General features: G+C 31.8%; 3 protein-coding genes across 4 annotated transcripts; 2 read left to right on the top strand and 1 right to left on the bottom strand.

Annotated features, from left to right (window-relative positions):
• The first annotated feature begins 1,012 nt into the window (after window positions 1–1,012).
• Window positions 1,013–6,060, top strand: LOC123203375 (probable alkaline/neutral invertase D). 2 transcript variants are annotated; one of them, XM_044619725.1, is made up of 5 exons: window positions 1,013–1,334; window positions 1,567–1,959; window positions 2,602–3,033; window positions 4,151–4,709; window positions 5,391–6,060. In XM_044619725.1, exons 2-5 carry the CDS (start codon window positions 1,582–1,584, stop codon window positions 5,684–5,686), a joined length of 1,665 nt encoding a protein of 554 aa, XP_044475660.1. In that variant the 5' UTR covers window positions 1,013–1,334; window positions 1,567–1,581; the 3' UTR covers window positions 5,687–6,060. The 2 variants fall into 2 exon arrangements, with proteins under 2 accessions (XP_044475660.1, XP_044475659.1); XM_044619724.1 differs by having other exon boundaries at window positions 1,014–1,254.
• A 301-nt stretch (window positions 6,061–6,361) lies between these two features.
• LOC123202988 (50S ribosomal protein L18-like) lies at window positions 6,362–8,290 on the top strand. The gene is made up of 2 exons (XM_044619143.1): window positions 6,362–6,566; window positions 7,664–8,290. The coding sequence occupies exons 1-2, from the start codon at window positions 6,393–6,395 to the stop codon at window positions 8,063–8,065; spliced, it is 576 nt and encodes a 191-aa protein (XP_044475078.1). The 5' UTR covers window positions 6,362–6,392; the 3' UTR covers window positions 8,066–8,290.
• Window positions 8,291–10,569: 2,279 nt separating this feature from the next.
• On the bottom strand, window positions 10,570–13,605 carry LOC123202650. The gene is made up of 2 exons (XM_044618640.1): window positions 13,482–13,605; window positions 10,570–11,032 (listed from the first exon to the last, which is right to left on the bottom strand). Exons 1-2 carry the CDS (start codon window positions 13,552–13,554, stop codon window positions 10,818–10,820), a joined length of 288 nt encoding a protein of 95 aa, XP_044474575.1. The 5' UTR covers window positions 13,555–13,605; the 3' UTR covers window positions 10,570–10,817.
• Window positions 13,606–20,944: the final 7,339 nt, after the last annotated feature.

Here is a 20,944-nt window from a genome sequence, read left to right on the forward strand (position 1 = left end):
ATTTATCCTAAATTACATTTAACCCCCCACACTTGTCAAACATTGCATTTAACCCGCATATTATGACATAAAAACTAGACTTAACAAATAAAATTAAGTTTTAGGCTAAGAATGGCATAAATACCTTTTTTTGATAAATAGTATTTTTTCGAGTCGAATTCAGAAATACGAACTTCTTTAGTCCGAACGAATCCCTACTAATTGATGTTGAAAAAAAAATGAAAGTGAGAGTGAGTGTTTGAGTGATATGAGAAGTATGTGTAAATAAAATGAGTGAGGAGGGTTTATATAGATGAGGGGAAGGGTAATTTTGACATTTTAGAAAAAGTAATGAAATAAATAAATAAATATGAAAATGCCTTTACAATGTAAAATATCCAAAAACCCTCTATATTTATCTAAAATTATATTTAACCCCCATAGTGAGTGAGGAGAGTTATATAAATGAAGGGAATGATAATTTTGACATTTTAGAAAAAGTTTGAAATAAATAAATAAATATCAAAATACCTTGATAATGTAAAATGTCCAAAAACCTCTCATATTTATCTAAAACTACATTTAACCCCTATAGTGAGTGGGAGAGTTATATAAATATGAGGGGAAGGGTAATTTTGGTATTCAAAAAAAGTCATAGGCATTTTTTTTTGAAACAGTAATTTTGGGCATTTAGGCTTAAAAATAGTGATTTTGGGTATTTTTGCTTAATGGGAGGGCATCTTGGCCATTTTTTAAAATTTCCCATATATATATGAGACCGGATCTTAAACCTCCAAAATTTTATAATTAACCCAATTCGAAGGGTTATTACTGTGTGGGTTTAAAGCCCTACCGAGCCCATTTACATTTCTTCTCACCCAACATCAAGTAATTTTGGAAAAAACAATCCCAAGCGTCTTGTCACAGCCGGCGTCGTTTTCTCCACGTAGGTACTCCTCACATTTTCTCCTCCAGCTCCACCGGCTATTCCCAGTAACCTTCCCTCCTCCCTTGCTCTTACAACTTGACGGTACTATTTTCTTCCTCTCTTCTCACTATAAGTACAACCACTTCTGAACAGCTCTAGCTTTTCTTTCTTCTTCCTATTCTTTCGTTTCTCATTATCATTTGTCCACTTCATCCCGTCTCTCATTACCGTCTGCCCAGTTCGTCCCCCCTCTTTCGCCGACCGTTTTCCGGCAAAACGCCGGCGATTTCGTGCACTGCCGGTCGTCAAACTTTCTCACTCCCCCTTCTTCTTCTTCGCTCTCTCAGGTCCGGCTTTCTTGTTCTCTCTCGTTTTTTAGTATCTTCAGATCTGGCTCAATTTTCTCCTCTCTTGCAAATTCTTAATTGTAGGTCTTGATCTACTTTTTTGTAATTTATTTTATATTATGCGTGTTTTGTGTAGATGGAGAAATGAGACTTACTGAATAGGAGATTAACAGTGCTAAAGTAAAAGAAGATTTCCATATTTCTAAAAATAGCGTTTTATTTTATTTTATTTTTCTTACTTTTTTGGTAAAATAGATTAAAAAAATTTTCAAGTGTTGTTGAATTGTGTGATTTATGTGAGAACTGGTGCAGGAAACATAGTTTGAAATGGAGGGATTGGGACTAAGAAATGTGAGTTCGCATTGTTCAATATCTGAAATGGACGACTATAATCTATCGCGCCTTCTTGATAAGCCGAGGCTGAACATTGAGAGGCAGAGATCGTTCGATGAGAGGTCGCTTAGTGAGCTTTCCATTGGCTTGGCACGTGGTGGCCTTGATTATTATGAGAGCATGTACTCACCTGGTGGCCGGTCGGGGCTGGACACGCCGATTTCCTCTGCTAGGAACTCGTTTGAACCCCATCCCATGGTGGCCGAGGCCTGGGAGGCTCTTAGAAGGTCCCTTGTTCATTTCAGGGGTCAGCCTGTCGGTACCATTGCAGCATATGATCATGCCTCCGAAGAAGTTTTGAACTATGATCAGGTAGGGTTTTGATTATTTTTTGTGGAAAGGGTTTGTGTGAAATATGGGATCTTTTGAGTAATTACACAGAGAAATGTTTAGACCTGATAATTATGAATTTGGAACTACAGCAATGTAAGAAAAGAGGGTATTGAATTGCATAGTTTGTTTTTTACTATTCATTCTAAGGGGATTATGAAAGTTTTATAAGTTTTGACAGGTGCGATTTGGGGTGAATTAAAAAATATATGTCCAAGTAAATAATATTGAAACTTTTCTTAGTTTAATTTTGATATTTGTTTTCGTTTAAATCTGTCTGAAACGCTCCATCTTTAGAAAATATGGAGAGATTTTCATAGAATTGATAATTATGATTTGAATTCAAGGAGTCATATTGTGGAAACCATTATACTATGCTGGCTGATGTATTGAAGAATATATAGGTTGGAAACTTTGATTGAAGTTAAAGGGTGTGTTAATTATGACAAAGTGAAGGATAAAATTGGTACAACACCAATATAAGAAAAAGAGAGGGTTTTAACTGAATAATTATATTCCCCTTATATATTGGGGATAATGAAAGTTTTATAAGTTCAAAAATATTTGTCCAGTAAATTATGGTGGAAGTCTTTTAGTTCAAAATTGATATTTGTTCTAATTTAGGTGTTTGTACGAGACTTTGTGCCTAGTGCTCTGGCATTTTTGATGAATGGTGAGCCGGATATAGTGAAGAACTTCCTCTTGAAGACCCTGCAACTTCAAGGATGGGAAAAAAAAATAGATCGATTTAAACTTGGGGAAGGTGCAATGCCAGCTAGCTTCAAAGTTCTTCATGATCCAGTTCGCAAAACAGATACCATTGTTGCAGATTTTGGTGAGAGTGCAATTGGAAGAGTTGCTCCAGTGGACTCTGGTTTCTGGTGGATTATTCTGCTTCGTGCATATACAAAGTCAACTGGAGATTTATCTTTGGCAGAGACACCAGAGTGTCAAAAGGGTATGAGGTTGATATTGACACTCTGTTTGTCAGAAGGATTTGATACATTCCCAACCCTGCTTTGTGCTGATGGATGCTCTATGATTGATAGAAGAATGGTAAGCTTCCATCATGATCTCATTTAGCTTTGTGTGAACTATACATTTGGTTGCTCTTGTTTAGCTGTTGTTGGATCAAATGATTATTTGTTGGGATATTATTGAATTTGTTTGCTTATTTAGTTTGAGTAAGTGGGAATTGTTGAACCATTATAAATAATTACTTTGAGTTGCTGATCAGGACCATACTTGCCAATTTGAGTGCTTGGTTTGGTTCAAATATACGTGGACACTTTAAAGCAACCGGTGATCCTATTACAGCAAAACTGTCAAGGAGATGCTCATTATTATAGATAATGAGCACTAAATTTATGTGACCTAAAATAGGATTGCGCCTGTTTATTGCCCCTGATGTGAGATTTACTCCTTTAATCACTCACTAGGATTTTACCTATCAGACCTGAGACTTCTTATCTTGTGGCTGAAATGTGTCGTGGATTTGACCTCTTGTGAATTGAAGGAAAGCTAAATTACTATGCATGTTGCTGGATAAATTTTCTGTTTATAGTCTTTCATTTTGTTTTCTTATGCTTAGTTATTCTATTTCTACTCTGTGGTCCTGCATCTCTGTGCTTGGCTCTTTAACATGTGAACTTGCATTTCATAATGAGTGGTGATTGGATATGGGAATTTTGCTATGCCACTGAAAGGATCAAACAGTTTACTTACAAACACTATAAAGGAAAAACAAGTTAATATAAAATTCTAAACATTTTGGGGGCCCATATTGTCAGTTTTATTGCTAATTGTCAAAAGAATCGCAACAAATGCTTATGTGAAGTGTAAGTGTCTCTTCAAATTGCAACCTTTAATTCAACTACTGTTACTTGAGAAATACAGCAGAACAAATTTCTTTACTTAATTCATTTTGCAACCTTTAATCAACAACTGTTACTTGAGAAATACAACTGTAGAAGTTGCAATTAATTGACTTTCTCATTACATAAATTTGTGATGTTGTTACAGCAGTCCTTTTTGTCTCATATCATATCATTCAACTAGTATGATGACATTCAACTTTTTTAGTCTTATATTTCATTATAAACATTCCTTAAGCTTTTATATAACTCCCCATCTACATTTTATCTTTAAAATATATCTTAAATTCATTTTGCAGGGTATTTATGGTTATCCTATTGAAATTCAAGCACTTTTCTTTATGGCACTAAGATGTGCTTTGTCACTGTTGAAACATGATGCAGAAGGGAAAGAATGTATTGAGAGAATTGTAAAACGTTTGCATGCCTTGAGTTATCATATGAGAAGTTACTTCTGGCTTGACTTTCAACAGCTAAATGACATATACAGATATAAAACAGAGGAATACTCTCACACGGCAGTAAATAAATTTAATGTTATACCTGATTCAATCCCTGACTGGGTTTTTGACTTTATGCCAACACGTGGTGGCTACTTCATCGGCAATGTGAGTCCTGCAAGGATGGATTTCCGATGGTTTGCTTTGGGTAACTGTGTTGCGATTCTATCTTCACTTGCAACTCCCGAACAATCAATGGCGATTATGGATCTTATTGAAGCTCGCTGGGAGGAGCTGGTTGGTGATATGCCATTAAAAATAACTTATCCTGCTATAGAAAGTCACGACTGGCGGATAGTAACTGGTTGTGACCCCAAGAATACTAGATGGAGTTACCATAATGGAGGTTCTTGGCCAGGTCCGTTTCTTCCTCTTGATGTATTTAATTTAATATTGGGACAAACACTTTTTGTATGATATCAAGGTCCCAAGGACAGTTGTCATAGTTCTTTTTATTGTTTTTGTGTTATAATTAGGTTATAGTTTGATGCCAGAATATGTTAAATTTACTTGGATTTCTGAATTACTGCAAATCTGTGGGTGAAGAATAATGAGGCTGGCAGGCTTTCACAAACTGATTAGTGAGGTTTGTCAGTTTAGATGATCTTGGTCCATAATTTAGTTGCTTAGTCCTTACAAGATTAAAAACATGATAAGATTTTCATGGTGCTTATTAACAAATGGGGAGAATGTTGGTGGTGTCATCAAGCGAAACTTTTTCCTTTTAATTATTTATTTCTGTTTCGACACAAGCACCCATTTCAGTACAAGCTGTTTTAGTTAGTAATGATAGTCTTAAATAGATTAGTGTTTGAGTGTTCATTTGGGACTGTAACTGATGAAGTTGTCTGATCTTGTTTCCTATTCTTTTGCCATTCTCATCATTAATTCTTCTACTGTGTTTCTTTTTCCAAACTAGAGGTTAGGAGTTTAAACGTGGTAGCATCATTAAAGATCAATATAACATAGATTTGATGATTGTGAAGTTTTTTAAATTTCAGTCTGCAATAAATTTTGCTTGTACTTATCTTAAATGCAGTACTTTTGTGGTTGCTAACGGCTGCTTGCATCAAGACGGGGCGACCACAAATAGCAAGACGAGCAATTGATCTTGCCGAGACCCGTTTGTTAAAAGATAGCTGGCCAGAATATTATGACGGGAAACTTGGGAGATATATAGGTAAACAAGCAAGGAAGTATCAGACGTGGTCGATTGCAGGATATTTGGTGGCAAAGATGATGTTGGAAGATCCCTCACATCTGGGAATGATTTCCCTAGAAGAAGACAAACAGATGAAACCAGTGATTAAAAGATCATTGTCCTGGACTCGGTGAATTGTGCAAGCAAGCAAGAGCAAATTTGCAGAAAAAAAGGAATAAGAAACAAACTCAGAAGAAAAAAGGAAATTTCTAAAATTTCTTACAAAAAGTGGTATTCTTTGGGTCCATCGACCTTCTAGGTCGGATTTTGATAATTTGGTTTTTCTGTACAATAGGATCTGCTAAAGACCAGACCAGAGCCTTTGCTTATAAAATAAAAGATACATTTTGCTGTTTGCGTTTAAATTTTGGAAATCGCATTATCTTGTGAATGCCATTGTTGTTAAAAAGTATCATGAACTTCTAATGGCGAAAACGAAGCAAAACTTGTTCATTGTAAAAGACTTTGGATTGGATAAATATTTTTATCCATGGACACTTTTGGAATTGTTCACTGGCCTGTGTATCCTTTGTGCTTACCCGTGTCATTTTTGTGTCTTGTTTGCACTTATCTTCAAAACTTTAATAACTTTTATGTATAAATATTAATATTAATTTCATCCGTTAGATTTATTCAATTTATATCTTCGTTTAATTTAAAGTAGAAAATGGGGGTTAAAATAAAAAGAAAATTATGAGAGCCAAAAATCATTTCCTCCTGACAAGAAATGGGCCGGACTCATTGAAACTTATTGGCCTTAGCCCATTGGATCTCATTGGGCCGAACCAGATAGATTGTGTGATAAATTTACAACAATGGATATGTATCTTTGGAAGAGAAATGGCATCTGTGATACCTTGGTCATCTTCTTCCTCTGTTCCGTTTGGCTTACCCCAAACTTGCTCAAATACTTCAGATAAACTTAAGCTTACTTCTCTTTCATGCCTCTCTTCATTTCCCACTCTCAATATCTCTATCAAATGTCCATCTCCCACTCTCTCCAACAACGACAAGGTATCTCTTCTTTCTCACATTTTCCTCCTTTTGATTCATTCCTCAAGTTTCGTATGGTTTTCTTTTTCTGCTAGTATATACTGATGAATGTATTATTTATATATAAAAAAACTAAAATATGTGTTAAATTATGCTGGATTTAAGGTATGTTTAGTCGTATGAAAAAATGTGTCCCCACTTGATTAATGGGATTAGTAGTAGACATTAATGCAATTTTGGGTGAATAGAAGAGTTTTGAGGCTCTTCAAATGAGGACTAATTCGATACAGATTTTAATTTCAGATTGCCCAGAAAGAGGGCTCTTCAAACTAGTGAGTGCTTGTGTATGGGTCATTTTGTCGGGGTTTATGATGAATTTTATTTTGTGGGATTTTGTTTTGGAATGAGGGACCGTTGTGAAACATTTTTGCTTGCTTCGGATTCATGATATTGTAATTGTTTGTGCTTTTTCTTTTTTGAACAGCATTTCTTGAACTTAATCATGTTCTACCGTGGTTCTTTATTTATTTATAAATATCTTTTATATGCGGGATATGCAGTAATAAGCTCAATTTAGGCTTTGAAATTTTCAAAAAATGCAGACACAATTCACTATTAGTTAGAAAACTTGGAGTTTTGATAGTAATAAATAAAGCTTTTTATTTTAGTCATTTTGTTCTAAAAGATTTCATTATGCACCTTCGTGGCCATTGAAAATCATTCTTGATGTTTCACTTTGTTTTAAGTAAGTGCATTCCTTGATTCTTGTGATTGTTTGCTCAGAGGATAATAATTTGTGACATTGAATTTTGCATAAATGGCATAGTTGTCGATTTCAAAAAGAACAATTTACAATATATGCTGATTCTTCTATTCCTCAGTTTATATACATATGAATAGGTCCCGTGTCTAGGCATTACAACAGGAACACTCTTTTCTTTCTTTCTTTTATATCTTCCAGTCTTTCATAATTTCCAGATTTGATCAGATGTCTTGTTATGATGCCAAGAGATCTTACCAGTAAAACGGCTGGGACCTTTCAACCATAAGTTATATACCAGTCTTTGCTGAATGAAGTATGAAAATTCTTTAATTCTTTACTACGCAATGTCTTTCAGGGTTCTTTTATTCAGGCTGCCTGGACCAGAAGATCTCGGGGTGAACTTGCAAAGAGACCCAACAAGAAATCATGGAAGCAAAGGACAGATATGTATATGAGGCCATTTTTACTTAATGTTTTCTTTTCCAAGAGATTTATTCATGCAAAAGTGATGCACCGAGCAACAAGCAAAGTGATATCAGTTGCTACAACAAACTCCAAAGAACTCAGGAACACTTTGCCATCTCTAACCGATCATAATGCTTGTAGAATCATAGGGAAGCTAATTGCTGAGAGATCAAAGGATGCTGATGTATATGCAATGTCATACGAGCCTAGAAAAGATGAGCGGATTGAAGGTAAGCTTGGGATTGTTCTTGATACCATTAAGGAGAATGGTATCATTATCATATTTGTTTAAGCAAATTCTCGGTTCTCAAAATGATGTGGAGCTGTACAATGACCACTTGAGAAATTCTATAACAGGATTTATGTGTAACCATATGATTTTCAATATTCCAATCCCTGTTGTGATGTTTGTCAAAAAAGTTTCTAAATGCCTTCTTCAGACTGCAAGGATGCCTAATAGTAGTCTCTATAGAATCTGTTAATTTCTGATAAATTGCAATACTTTGATTTTTGTCAATTATCTAAATATGCTTACTGCTCCTATCTTATCTTATCTAAGCTTTTGAAGATTTGATGACGCAATATAATTATTAGACTCTGACCAAGTTTTGTGCGCTGACTATCTTTTTTTCTCTTATTAATTTCCAAAAGTATTTTTCTTTGGGTTTTTTTCTTAAATTATAAACAACTTTAATTTCTTCTTCACATTATACCTAAATTTTTATCAGTATGATTTGAACTTGCTTTGTTATTTTTCCTATTCTTGAAGTTGGTATGAATAGAAGCATGGTCATTTCATTTGGATCCAAATTAACATTACATATAGTGTTTTGAAAACCAAACCAAATTGGCTGGTTTGACCGGTCCAATCAGGAACTAGTGTATAATTCGATTCATTTTTTATGTAATTATTGACCAATTGAAATGTCAGTCAATCCCAATCAAATCTGGGGGGTATTAATAAAATAGTGTTTTTTTCCTATTTTATACATATATATCACATTTTTTTCTTATTATACATATATAGCTTAAAACATGAAATATTTAAAATATTCTTAGATTCTGTGCTCACCTAGCCAAGGGTCATTCAACCAAACATAAATGCTCTCAAACAAGATATAAAAATTACTCACTCACCCAACCAAAATTGAGATATGAGATGAAAATATAAATTTTTTCAATAATTTTGCTTGTGAGAAGGTTGGCAGGGTGGTTGGCTAATTGGCCAAGCACCCAATCAGCCATTTTTTTTTTCAAATTAGTTAGCAGTCAATCCCAAATTTTAGAATTTTTTTTTTGTAAAGACAAAGTTAAATTAAAAAATGATTATATTTGTATAGTAAAAAAAGAAACAACTATATATATATAAAATGCCAAAAAAAAACTGGTTATTTTAATTAAAAACTGTAAAACTGGTATAGAAACTTCAATTTACGAGAATTTTGTACATACTTTAGTTTTAAATACAAAAGGGTTTGTGTTATTAGAATTTGGAGTCAAGAACTTATAATGAATCAAATCCAGTTTATGTGAATTATTTGTACTCTAATACTGTGCATTGTAGTATTATTAATATAAATAAATAGATTCAAAATCGTATTAGTTATTTAGAGTGGTAAATTTGGGAATGTTTTGATATATGACACTTAAGGCCAAAAAACTTATTCCCACCAAAGGTATAATGAAATCTCAAATACGTATTACCAAACTTCATTATAATTTTTTATTATAGTTAAGGGTAAAATCATTATTTTATCAGTAATATTAAAAAACTTATATTTTTTCCTCCCCCTTCAGATTTTCAAAATTAACAATTTCACCTCATTTTTATAACATTTCTAAGTTTGAAAAGTAGTTTTTTTACCCCCAAATCTTAGGTTTCTCCCTCTCTCTGTGGCCACCATCTGATGACGGTAGCAGTTGAGAGGAGACGGCGACAGACGTCTCTTCCTCGACGCTTTGTCTTCATCAACATCTCTTCATTGACGGAGACGAAGAGACATCTGTCACAATCTCCTCTCAGTTGACATTGCGTCGGATGATGGCCAAAGAGGGAGGGAAGAAACCTTAGGATTTGGGGGTAAAAAAACTACTTTTCAAAACTAAAAAGTTTTGAAAATGAAGTGAAATTGTTAATTTTTCAAACCGGGAGAGGAAAGGATAAAAATATAATTTTTTTAATATTACTAATAAAATGATAGTTTTACTCTTAATCCTAAAAGAAAACTCTAATAAAAGTTAAGTGATTGATAGATATTTAGGTTTTTAAAAGTTGACGACTATATGTTTGGGATTTCACTATACCTTAAGTGAGAATAAGTCTTATAACTTTTATTTAATTATAGTAACTTTGATTGAAATTATCCAATTGAACCTGTTAAATTGTAAATCAGGGATATAATTGATTTGACTATTGCTCTAATTTAAACATTTATTGTGTGTTGGCTGTGCTTTTACTTGCTTTCAAAACTCCTTATTTCGTTTAACATCATTGGCTTTGTTCATTATCTCCGATTTGCCCAGAATTACTAAGAGGGCTGAATTTCATATCTAAGTTCGGGGTCCTCATCATAATAAGATTATTAGTTTCGCTCCACAATTTAATCTCAAATTTATTGGAAGAAGAAAACCTGTGATGTGAACTTCAGTTCAATTCGTAACAAATTGTATACTCAATTCAATTTTAAGGCAACATGACTGCAGAGAAAATTCTCTAACTCAGATAAAGAATTCCAGCCGGATTTCTGGCCAAAGAAAGACTGGTAATCTTAGAAACATTTATGAATCAATGACATATTTGGTTCTAAAACAAGCGTTTAGTATAACCAACATTCAATACAAATAGATTCCAACATTTGACATTATTATGAAATGCAATATAAGAATTCCCATTCAACTTCTACGAAAGAAAACAAATTGGGAACAGAACGAAGAAAAGGCAAACCCTTGAAATTGTAATATTGTCATCAACTCAAATCCCTAACAACAAACAGCAATGAAAGCATTTCTGAGTGTTTCTGTTATTGCAACCGAAACATCTTGACTCAGCCAGAAGCAGTCTTTTTCTGCTGGAAAATGACAGCATATACAGGAACGCCAACACCAATACTGAAGGCAGTAAACACACCAAGAGACATCTTTAGCGCCTGATGCTTCATCCTATCCAAGTTATACATGTGCTTTGAATGCATGTAGTATGGTTCATCATGTCCATGTCCTCCCATTCTCTTCACCCCAGTTGAGTGGAAACCCCGGTTCACTGTCAATGCAGAAGTTCATTCAGGTTTCAACATAACATAACATAGCATAAGCAAACAATCAAGCATAAAAGACAACAGCAAGTTTGATTTAAAGCACAAAAACTTAGATATAGTTAAGTAGTGGCACATTTTCTGTTAGTCAACTTGAGTATTATTTTCTAAGCTCCAAAGAAGACTTGACATTCACCTTTGCAAAGGCAACTATATACATCTAAGTCAAAACAAATTGCTCTTTCACTATAATTTAGATCCTCCAACACCAATCAAATCATGTTCCTCCATTTAGGGATGCATTATCCCCAATAAAAACACTGATTTGAGCAGTTTTACCAGGATGCTCAAAATATAAATATATAAATTAAGAGCATTGAGTGAGGTAATAAGCCTATCCATTAAGAAAACTGTCCTTTGGTCAAGGGAAATATGATTAACACATTGCACAGAGCTCTTTTCAAATGGCAGATATTTCTCAAAGCATGGAACTTGAATCAAGCCCATCTTTGGATTTAATTGAGATACTGATGCAAGTTTTTCCTTCTCTAAAATTAGACAGGCTCATATATAAAGGAGGTCAGCAATACATACTTGAGGGAAAAGAATTTACTCATAAAAAAATAGTTGAACACAAGCACAAGGCCATATTCTTTGGGGCTAAAAGACTTATTCCCACCCAAGGTTTGATGCATTAACAAAGTTCCACCTGCCAAGTTTCGAAAATCCAAACATTTGCGCATGAACTGTTAAAGTTAATGATTTCTGTTAGAGACAAGGGTAAATTTGTCAATATGCTAAAAAAGGTAAAACAACCTAAATACAGCCTCCATTGACTCCTTAAGTTCTGCAATTGTAGCCTCAACTCAGCCTTTCCATCACATTAAACAACCAAGAAGGATTTGGCAACAGAGGTGTATCCTCATAGGCTCACACCTACTCTTTTCCTTCTGTTATTCCTTGATTTACTCCAATTGCTGCCTTTTTTTAAACCATGCCTAATTGAAGATGAACAAATCATATAGATAATAATAAATAAATAAATAAATTATCACCGAAGAAGAGCCGCCTTCTCCTTCTTAGACATTGGCCTAAGCCTCACAAACACAAGAATTCGACTTCCACAATTCACAACTCTCTCTGAAACACCCTCCATTTTAGCCCCATTCACTTCTCTATTCTCTCTAAAACAGCCTGGGAAGACACCAAAACCCAGTGCAGCAGCGATGACAGGTGTGGTGGCGACAGGGGCAGGAACTTCTTCATCAAAAGATGATATCAAAGATGGGTCAGCAGAGACTAAGAGAGATAAATTTGTGTTCTTGGAAGGAGGGATTTACAGCTTTGATCTAGAGGATTTGTTAAGGGCTTCAGCTGAGTTTTTGGGTAAAGGTAGCATTCCCCCTTAGATGTGCGGTGTCGTCAGGAAGTTTACGGTAAGAAAAACTTTTACCAGAAATTCCATTGATTATGAGAGACAACGGATCAGATTTACACAGCGAATCAACAGAAAAACAGGGAGAAAACTCCATTATTGCAATCCTCAACATACTGTAAAAGCTAAAAGAAACGAATCTTAGAGAAAGTAAAAAATGCAGCTAGGCCTTGGGCATTCATTAGAGCAAATATGAAGCTTTGTGTTTGTGTGGAAGGAGATTATGTGAATAAAGAGAGAACTGAGAATTTTTTTTCTGGTTTGAATGCTTTGGTTTGTTCTGTTTTTTTGTTTTCTTTTTACATTTTAGTTTTAGGGGGCTCCAATTGTATCGCCCAAGTTTGAATTAATTACAAATTAATAATAATGAGGGTATTTTGATCATTATATTAGAAAAGGGTAGGTCAGTCATTTAAACCCTAAACTAACAAAAGACATTAACAAATTTGGATGACGGTGGGCACTTTGGATTTTCAAAACTTAGTGGTAAAAACTTTGTCAACGCATCAAACCTTGGGTGGGAATAAGTCTTTTGGCCCTATTCTTTGGTAAAGCTCAAATAGGTTTTTATAGAACCTGGTTCGACATCAAGCTACAAGATTAATATTTACAAACTAGCCAGATTTGAGCACCCAAATGCCCAGCTTACTCTCAACAATCATTTTCTAAGTACGACCACCGCAAAAGTTTCAAAAATTAAATTTCTACTCCATATATCCTCATAATTCCAACGAAAAATCAACGACTAACGCTTATTTGAATACAATTTGATAAAGACAAATCATTTCTGAAAAATTTAACCACTCGTATAATCATCCTCAGCAAATCCTTAAAATTTTAACCCAAACCGCAAGGCAAAAAGTAATTAATCATACAATAAGTAGATTCGCACATATATGCAAACACTAAAACAAAACAAAGGAAAAACCCTAGAATTAAAAGTAGAATCAGAAGAATACAATATAAATCGTTGACAATAAAATTAGATCCAAAGAGTGAAAATTCGCAAAGTGACTAGTGACCTGAGTTGGAGAGAAGCGATTGAGAAGAGGAGAGGAGCTTTGAAGCTGATCTTAGACCATTGTTCAGCGCCATAACTGTTTCGTTCTTTTTGTTTTGTTTTTTTTCTTTTTCAGGAAAACGAAATCGAATTGTGGCTTCCCCCTACCGGGGCGCATACATCTTATAGTAGATGCTAGAGTTATGGACCCGGGTAGCTCCAATTTTTGCTCTTTGGGTTAATATTAGCCGAAGGAGTATCTTCCGCCCAAAATATCCTCTTATGTCAAGTTTCATTCCTTAACTTTAAAAATTTTATTTATCTTTCTATAAATAGTTAAAATTAATAAAATTTTATTCTCTTAAAATTTTATTTTTTTCCTTAAACCCTAAAAATTAACAATTTCTCTCATAAGTCAAGTTTTAAAAAATAATATTTTTCCTCTAAAGTTTAATTTTCAAACTCTGATGTCATCTCTAGCATTTCTCCGATGACATTTCCTTTCTCTTTCTCTGGTAGTCACTCTCTCACCATCTCTCCCTCTTGTCAACAGTTCTAAACTCAACAATAGAAGATGTTTCATTGAGAAAGACAAAACATCATTTCCCAAGCGAATATGAGATCTTTCATCTTCGTCAGATCTTGTCTTTGTTAGGAAAGATGAACAACAAAACTAAAAGTTATTCTCGGTGTCAATCGACATCATCCAAGCTTCTAACCGAGAAAAGTTTGGTCGTCGGAGAGAGAAAAGACATCGAAAGATATTTGTTATCGAATATGACATCAGATTTAGCATCGGAGATCTAGAAACTAAACCTTAGGGGGGAATCATCATTTTTTAAAACTTGGTTGAGAAAAAACTTTTAGTTTTTATGGTTTAGGAGAGGAAAGAAGACTAGATTTTAGTTTATTTTTAATATTACAGATAAAATAACAATTTTGACCTTAAAATTGCTAATTTTAACTATTTATGGGTGAGTTTTTGGGATTTTTGAAATTAAAAGGTAGAAACTTGAGATAAAAGGATACTTTGGGTGCAAATAAGTCTTTTGACCATAATATTATTGTATAGTGGGATTAAATAATTTAATTATTTATTTCATTATTAATTTAAAATTATTCAATTAGATAATAAAATATCTATTTTTAGTCATTTTTAAAGGTGTTTGTTTCGAGATAATATTAGATAATCTAAATAATTTATCTTTTATTAATGTTTTTTTATTTGGTTTATTATATAACAAAAAAATTTTATAATCTTATATTGCTAACGTGATGTGTCACGTAGTATAAAAAGTAATTTAATAACCATATTTATCTGATGTATTTAAATATGACCAAAGTGATTTTTATTTTGTTAAAATTTTATTCTTATTAATTTTTTTAGGACAAAATTACTTTTGTTTACAAACACATCTTATAGAAAAACATGCAAAAAGTGTCTGAATAAAATCAAAAAAGAAAATCCATACATAAAGAAAATATCTTAAAATTTACAAAGTCATAAATTGAGCATAACTACAAACATAAATATCAAATAACCCTAATATAAAACTCTAAAATAGAGATAATGAGTCCTTCCTTAATCCATTTCATCTTACTAGATGTGCTCTTGTAGCCTTGCATGTCTTATTTCCTACTTGCAAAATAATCAAAGGGAGCTTATAAGTGCAGAAGCATAATACTCAGTAAATAGGTAACCTATTGAACATTATCAATGCACATAAGTTACTTCAATTTTAGCATTCAGTAGCTTAAATCTAGCATAGTTCTAGCATACAACTTACATCATCAGGTCTTCTCAACCATCTATTCTCTCAATGACCTTAATTTTCGATTCATCTTAGCGTATTATTGCATATAGCCTTCTCATCAAGGTTCCTCACTTGACCCATAACTTGATGACAATAAGCCTCAACATTCACTTATTAACATTTTTTGCCATCACACAAATGTCTTGTGATAGTATAACAATTTCATTTCATTCCTAACCCTTTTCGACGTCATGTAAATGTCTCTTTTGAAAGCACAAAAACTTTGATGCATTCTCAACTCCCTTCAACATCACATAGGTGTGTCAACTAAATTAAGCTGCATAGGTGAAAACATCCTAATCACATAAGTAATAACTGTAACAACCCTTCTAGTAATATTGCTCTCTAGAGAGAACTCTACCATACATGACTAAATGGGCATGCATAACACTCAAATGTTTTCATTCATCCAAACATTATTTAAAAAGTTTCATAAATACCCTTTATTAATTTACATGCGAAAGATGTCAAAATACTTAAAGATACTCAAATAATGTGTGTAACAAACCAAGATAAATCCTTACATTATCTTAAACGTATAATAACTAAATGCAAAAATAATTGTAAAATGATTGAAATGCCCTTATGCCCAACTCTACGTTGACACTCCTGCACTACAACTATCACAATCACTTGTTACATACAAAATATTAAACATAAGGTAACGAGTGATAAATCACTCAGTAAGTAGAAAAACTTAACCTATACTTAACTTAATCGCCATATTATCCTTAAAATAAAACTATCTACATAAACTTGTGCACAGATATTGACATGTTACTATGTGATTGAATGTGATTTTATCTATAATTTAAAATCTCTTGATCAAATAGTGACATATTATTGTTTGTGCACATAGAGTTACTCTTGTCTTTAACTTGGTTCCACTATAACTTGGTTATCAAGGGTAACCTTCATGGACTTCAAACTTTGATGACATGAAACTTTCCTTTCTTAACTATATCTCGAAAACACATTTGGTCCCATATGGTCATCTTAAGAAACACTGAAGTCACATAACTACAATGACTTAATCTCTTAGCCTATAGGATTCGCTCAGGATCCTAATCTTGCTACGAGTGTGTGTAAAGCCAATCTCATAAACATATCATATACAAGCATGTATGCATCTCTAGTCACTTACTTAACTTATGCTTGTAAATAACTTTCACCCTAACTTGTCTTTCTCTCATGCCCTAATTATGTTAATACACTTTCTAAGCATGGCTTAGTACTACTACATACCCGATAACTTTGCTAGTACTTGGGTTCAAGACTTAACTTAATTTTCTCGGGCGTACACTTAACAAGCATGATTGTTCATCCTTTAAATTTTGTATATGTGGCATGTTATCTTCTTATCATATATGACATTGCATGAACAAGCATGCACCTTTCTTGCACAACCGTTCATTAACTCAAATTTCAGTTTTAATACTTAGCCATATTCTTATCTTATACAACATTCAATATTGACTTCAAACAACTAAGAAAAGACAGAAATAACTTTGTTCATGGTTCATATTGTGGGTGTTACACTTCCTAAAACATAGTTTTTGCTAATGTTTATTTAGGGTCTCATAATTTTTCATCATTGTGTCTTGGTGGCTTCATGTGGTGAGTTATGCTTTAAAGTGACGATAAGCTAGGAAATTCTCAATCACTCCAACATTCGATCCAATATGATAGGGGACTAAGACTTTCAACTCATAAAACAAAAACAAACTTAAGGTATGAAGATAAAAGATGTCAAAAGATTACCTAAGATAAAAGAAAGGGTAGAGGGAAAAGGTAACTTTCAACTTAGAACAAGAGGAAGAAAGGAATGACATGGACAACATAACTTTTGTGACGTGATGGTGTGGCAATTTGGGAAGGTGATGTGGTTTTTTTGTATGACATGAGATAATATGTTTACATGACAAACCATGTGGAGTCAAATTTTCTAGTTTTGAAGAGTTTGATTTAATTTAATTTTCATAACATCTTTGAGTTTATTTAAAGTTAACTTCCTAGTATCATGAAGTTTCAATTATTGAGTTATTAATGTTTAATCAAATATATCAAGAGTTTTATTTTGATTTAATTAATATAATAAAAGAGTTTCTAAGAGTCTTTATATTTTTAAGAAAATTCTATTTAATTTAATTAATATTATTCATTTAAAGTCCAAGTTTCATCAAGTTTGAAATTAATTATTATTCTTAGTTATAGATACTTAAGTTTTTCCAATTTAATAAGTTTTCTTGCCAGGTAAGAAGGTATAAAAGGGATTGAGTTTGTAATAGTCATTCTTTGGATTATCAACTTATCAATTCATCAATAAAAATTCGTGATTTTTTTTTTTTTTTAAAATTGTATACTATTAAACAATTTTGTTGTCTATCTTTTCATTAGTTGAACAATATCAACCATTATTCATTATTATGATCAATATCAAAACAACAGTTACACTTGTCTTACATCACGATCTAACTCCAGTTCTTTCAAATATTTTTACCAAAAAGCAATAGAATTTAAAAAAAAAGAAAAGTCACATGACTCAAAAGTTCATGCATAGTGAGCACACACCACACATGCCTAGCTAAAATATTCATTTAAAGATATTGCTTAGACCATGCATGCCTAACAATGTGTGTCCTAGACATGGCAATAGGCCGGGTTGGGCTGGCTACAGCTCGACCTATCAGGTTTATGAGTCGAGTCAGACCTATATAGTAATGAGCTTTCAAACTGGGTTGGCCCATATATTTTTAATGCCCAAAGTGTGGCCCTATATATAAATGGGCAGAGCCGGAACTTAAATGGGTCAGACTTTAAGTGGGTCGACCCATTTAAATAATTTTTTTAAATTTTAATAAAAATTTTTAAATATAAATTATTTTTCAATCATTAAAATCGAGAACAATACCTCGAACATTTTATTTATAATCCCTCATTTGTGGTGAAGAAATATTGTGATTATATGATGAAAAATATTATAAGTATATAATATAATACAAATAAATTGATTTACATATTGTATAAATTATAAAATAAATAATATATATATACTATACCATCTATCTATTCATTTTTAACATCCAAATCTCTGAATTTTTTTAACATTTGATCTATTTGTAATATTTTATAATAATAAAATTAAAATGAAAACAAAATTATAAATACAAATAATTATTATTTGTAAATTCAGATAATTTTTGAAAATGAGTTAATGAGAGAAAATGAAATTGAGAATATAATGAAAGAATTGAGATTGTGAAAAATTGAAATTGATAAAAAGTTGAATTGGTTTATATAGAGAAAAATAAATAAATAAACAATTCAAAAAAAAAAGACTTAAAAGGCTTTTGCCTTTGTGGCCAAAGCTAAATTCTGCCACAAAGGTAGAAGGGCAGAAGCCCTTCTGTCGTCTGATTTATTTTTTTAATTTTTATTTTTTAAATAGTAATAAGTTGGATTAGACCGACCGATGAGTTAGGCTTAACATATTATAGTATCAGATTAAGCCTTATTAGATTGAACTTTAAGTTTATATTTCAAATCAAATCTCCATTTAATCTATCCTAATTGACGTGTCTAATATGTACCATATAGACAAATTTAATTAACCCCCATTATGGCAAAATTTTCAATTATCCCTCGTTATGTGTGCCTTGCAGTCCTCTATCACATATGATAAATTTTTTTGTATTTTCCCCCACTACGAATTATTAGTGTATGACAAAGTTTTAATTAACCCCAAATTTGCAAATTTTTAATTACACCTCCTCTAAACATGCATTTCACCAACTTATAATTCACATGTAACACAATTTCAGTTACCCTAATTATGTGTTACTTGCGTAGCTGTAACTAACATAATGTAAATATTTAGAAAGACCCACTATACATGTTTTGTATGAAAAATATTATATTAACTTCCACCTTCATTTGTTTCTAAATATGGTAATTCGTGTTATTAGGTTGAGTTCATATCATCAAGTCATGTTTATATTGTGTTAGTTCAGGTTTCGTATCAAAAACCTTTAACTTTAATCTGATCTAAATTAGAATCGTGTCAAAAATTTTTAACTTTAATTTAACTCTTAAATAATCTAGTTGATCAAACCTGCTCTAAATTAATTGGAAATTATTTGTTGTTTTTATTTTTCAAATTGTTTTTGGTGTTTTCATTTTTTTACTAAATTATTCCAACCTACTATTAATAAAACGAGTAGTGTTATATATACAAACAATGATATGTCATCATGTAATTAGGTAGTTCAAAATTATAGATAAGACAATACTCAATCATATGGTGACATGTTATTATTAGTGTATAAAGTTGTGTATATAATTTTATTATAATAAAACACATAATATAATATTTTATTTTATTTACAAATGATTACATATTAAGACTTTTAAGACACATCAATAATTTAACTAACCAAATCACATTCTTACTTCTTAATAATAAAATAAAATATTTAAATTAAAATAAAAATAATGTGAGTAATTATAATTATATAAAAATATAATTATATGTAATCGGTAAATTTAATTGCCATTGATATGGACTTTCAATATTTCAATAATTTATCCCTAACAAATTCTATTAAAGAAACATTTATCTAAAATATTTGAATCGATTTGAATCATATGAAATTATTTTCGTGTAAATTATAATACTATGTAATTTAATTTCAAGTCTATCCGATTGACTCAAAATAAATTTTATATAAAAAAAAAACTTAATCCTAATTATGTTGTATCAAATTAATAAATTGTGTTAAAAATTGTCAAGCGCTATTTGTATCCAATATGTGCAATGTGCATTCTGAATTTGAACAACATATATTGGAAAAATTCTGAGGATGAATGATTTTCATTTCTGATATCCCTAATTTTTAGTCACAATATCATGCACGCAATTAAACAATAAAATAATAAATTTATTTTTTATCTCATATAGACCCTTAAACTGCAAAATCTCTAAACTAAACCCATCTTCATGTTTCTCCATCATCATTACAAAAACAAGTAAATCTCTATACTCTAGACAATAAAAAGATGCATATGAACAGTGTATTAATTTAAAAAAAAAAATCATTTTGAGCATAAAAAACTCTTCAAATAATTTAGATCTATTATGAGTTGAGTTGTATGTACAGGGCATGCGAGCTTTCAAATGGTCAAAATGAGTCAATAGCTAGTATAGATACGGGAGTAATTTTGTCCAACCTTAATTTATTTACCACAAATGTATAAGAATTGAGTTGAGATTACTTTTATATGAACAATGTTATGTGTATATATTTTTAGTATATAATTTGAATATATAAATAATATATTACTATATAATTGGATATTACTTTATTTTTAATTTAAAATCATCTAATTATATAATAACATATCATCTAATTATATAATAACATATCATCTAATTAAAAATGTGTATATATAATTTTATTAATTAAAAATAATAAAACGTTATCTATTTCTCCTCTTAAGTTAAAAAACTAATAATTTTTCACAGGATTAAACTTTAAAATGTTATATTTTTTCCTAAGATTTATTTTTTTCCCCTTTTTTGGTGTCATCTTTAGCCAACTTCTCTCTCTTCCCTTTTATTGTGCAGTCTCCCGACAAAGCAGTCATCTTCAATTTTGATAAAGATGATTGTTTT

Source organism: Mangifera indica, chromosome 19, assembly GCF_011075055.1.
Source record: "Mangifera indica cultivar Alphonso chromosome 19, CATAS_Mindica_2.1, whole genome shotgun sequence".
NCBI lineage: Eukaryota > Viridiplantae > Streptophyta > Magnoliopsida > Sapindales > Anacardiaceae > Mangifera > Mangifera indica.

What these genes read in the sequence shown, in the direction of transcription:
- LOC123202988 (XM_044619143.1), top strand. Translation starts at nt 6,393, where the DNA reads ATGGCATCTGTGATACCTTGGTCATCTTCTTCCTCTGTTCCGTTTGGC. An exon ending in CTCTCTCCAACAACGACAAG is followed by an intron (nt 6,567 to 7,663) that starts GTATCTCTTCTT and finishes AATGTCTTTCAG; the next exon opens with GGTTCTTTTATTCAGGCTGC.
- LOC123202650 (XM_044618640.1), bottom strand. Translation starts at nt 13,554, where the DNA reads ATGGCGCTGAACAATGGTCTAAGATCAGCTTCAAAGCTCCTCTCCTCT. An exon ending in ATCGCTTCTCTCCAACTCAG is followed by an intron (nt 11,033 to 13,481) that starts GTCACTAGTCAC and finishes CTGCATTGACAG; the next exon opens with TGAACCGGGGTTTCCACTCA.
- LOC123203375 (XM_044619725.1), top strand. Translation starts at nt 1,582, where the DNA reads ATGGAGGGATTGGGACTAAGAAATGTGAGTTCGCATTGTTCAATATCT. An exon ending in AAGTTTTGAACTATGATCAG is followed by an intron (nt 1,960 to 2,601) that starts GTAGGGTTTTGA and finishes GTTCTAATTTAG; the next exon opens with GTGTTTGTACGAGACTTTGT. An exon ending in CTATGATTGATAGAAGAATG is followed by an intron (nt 3,034 to 4,150) that starts GTAAGCTTCCAT and finishes TTCATTTTGCAG; the next exon opens with GGTATTTATGGTTATCCTAT.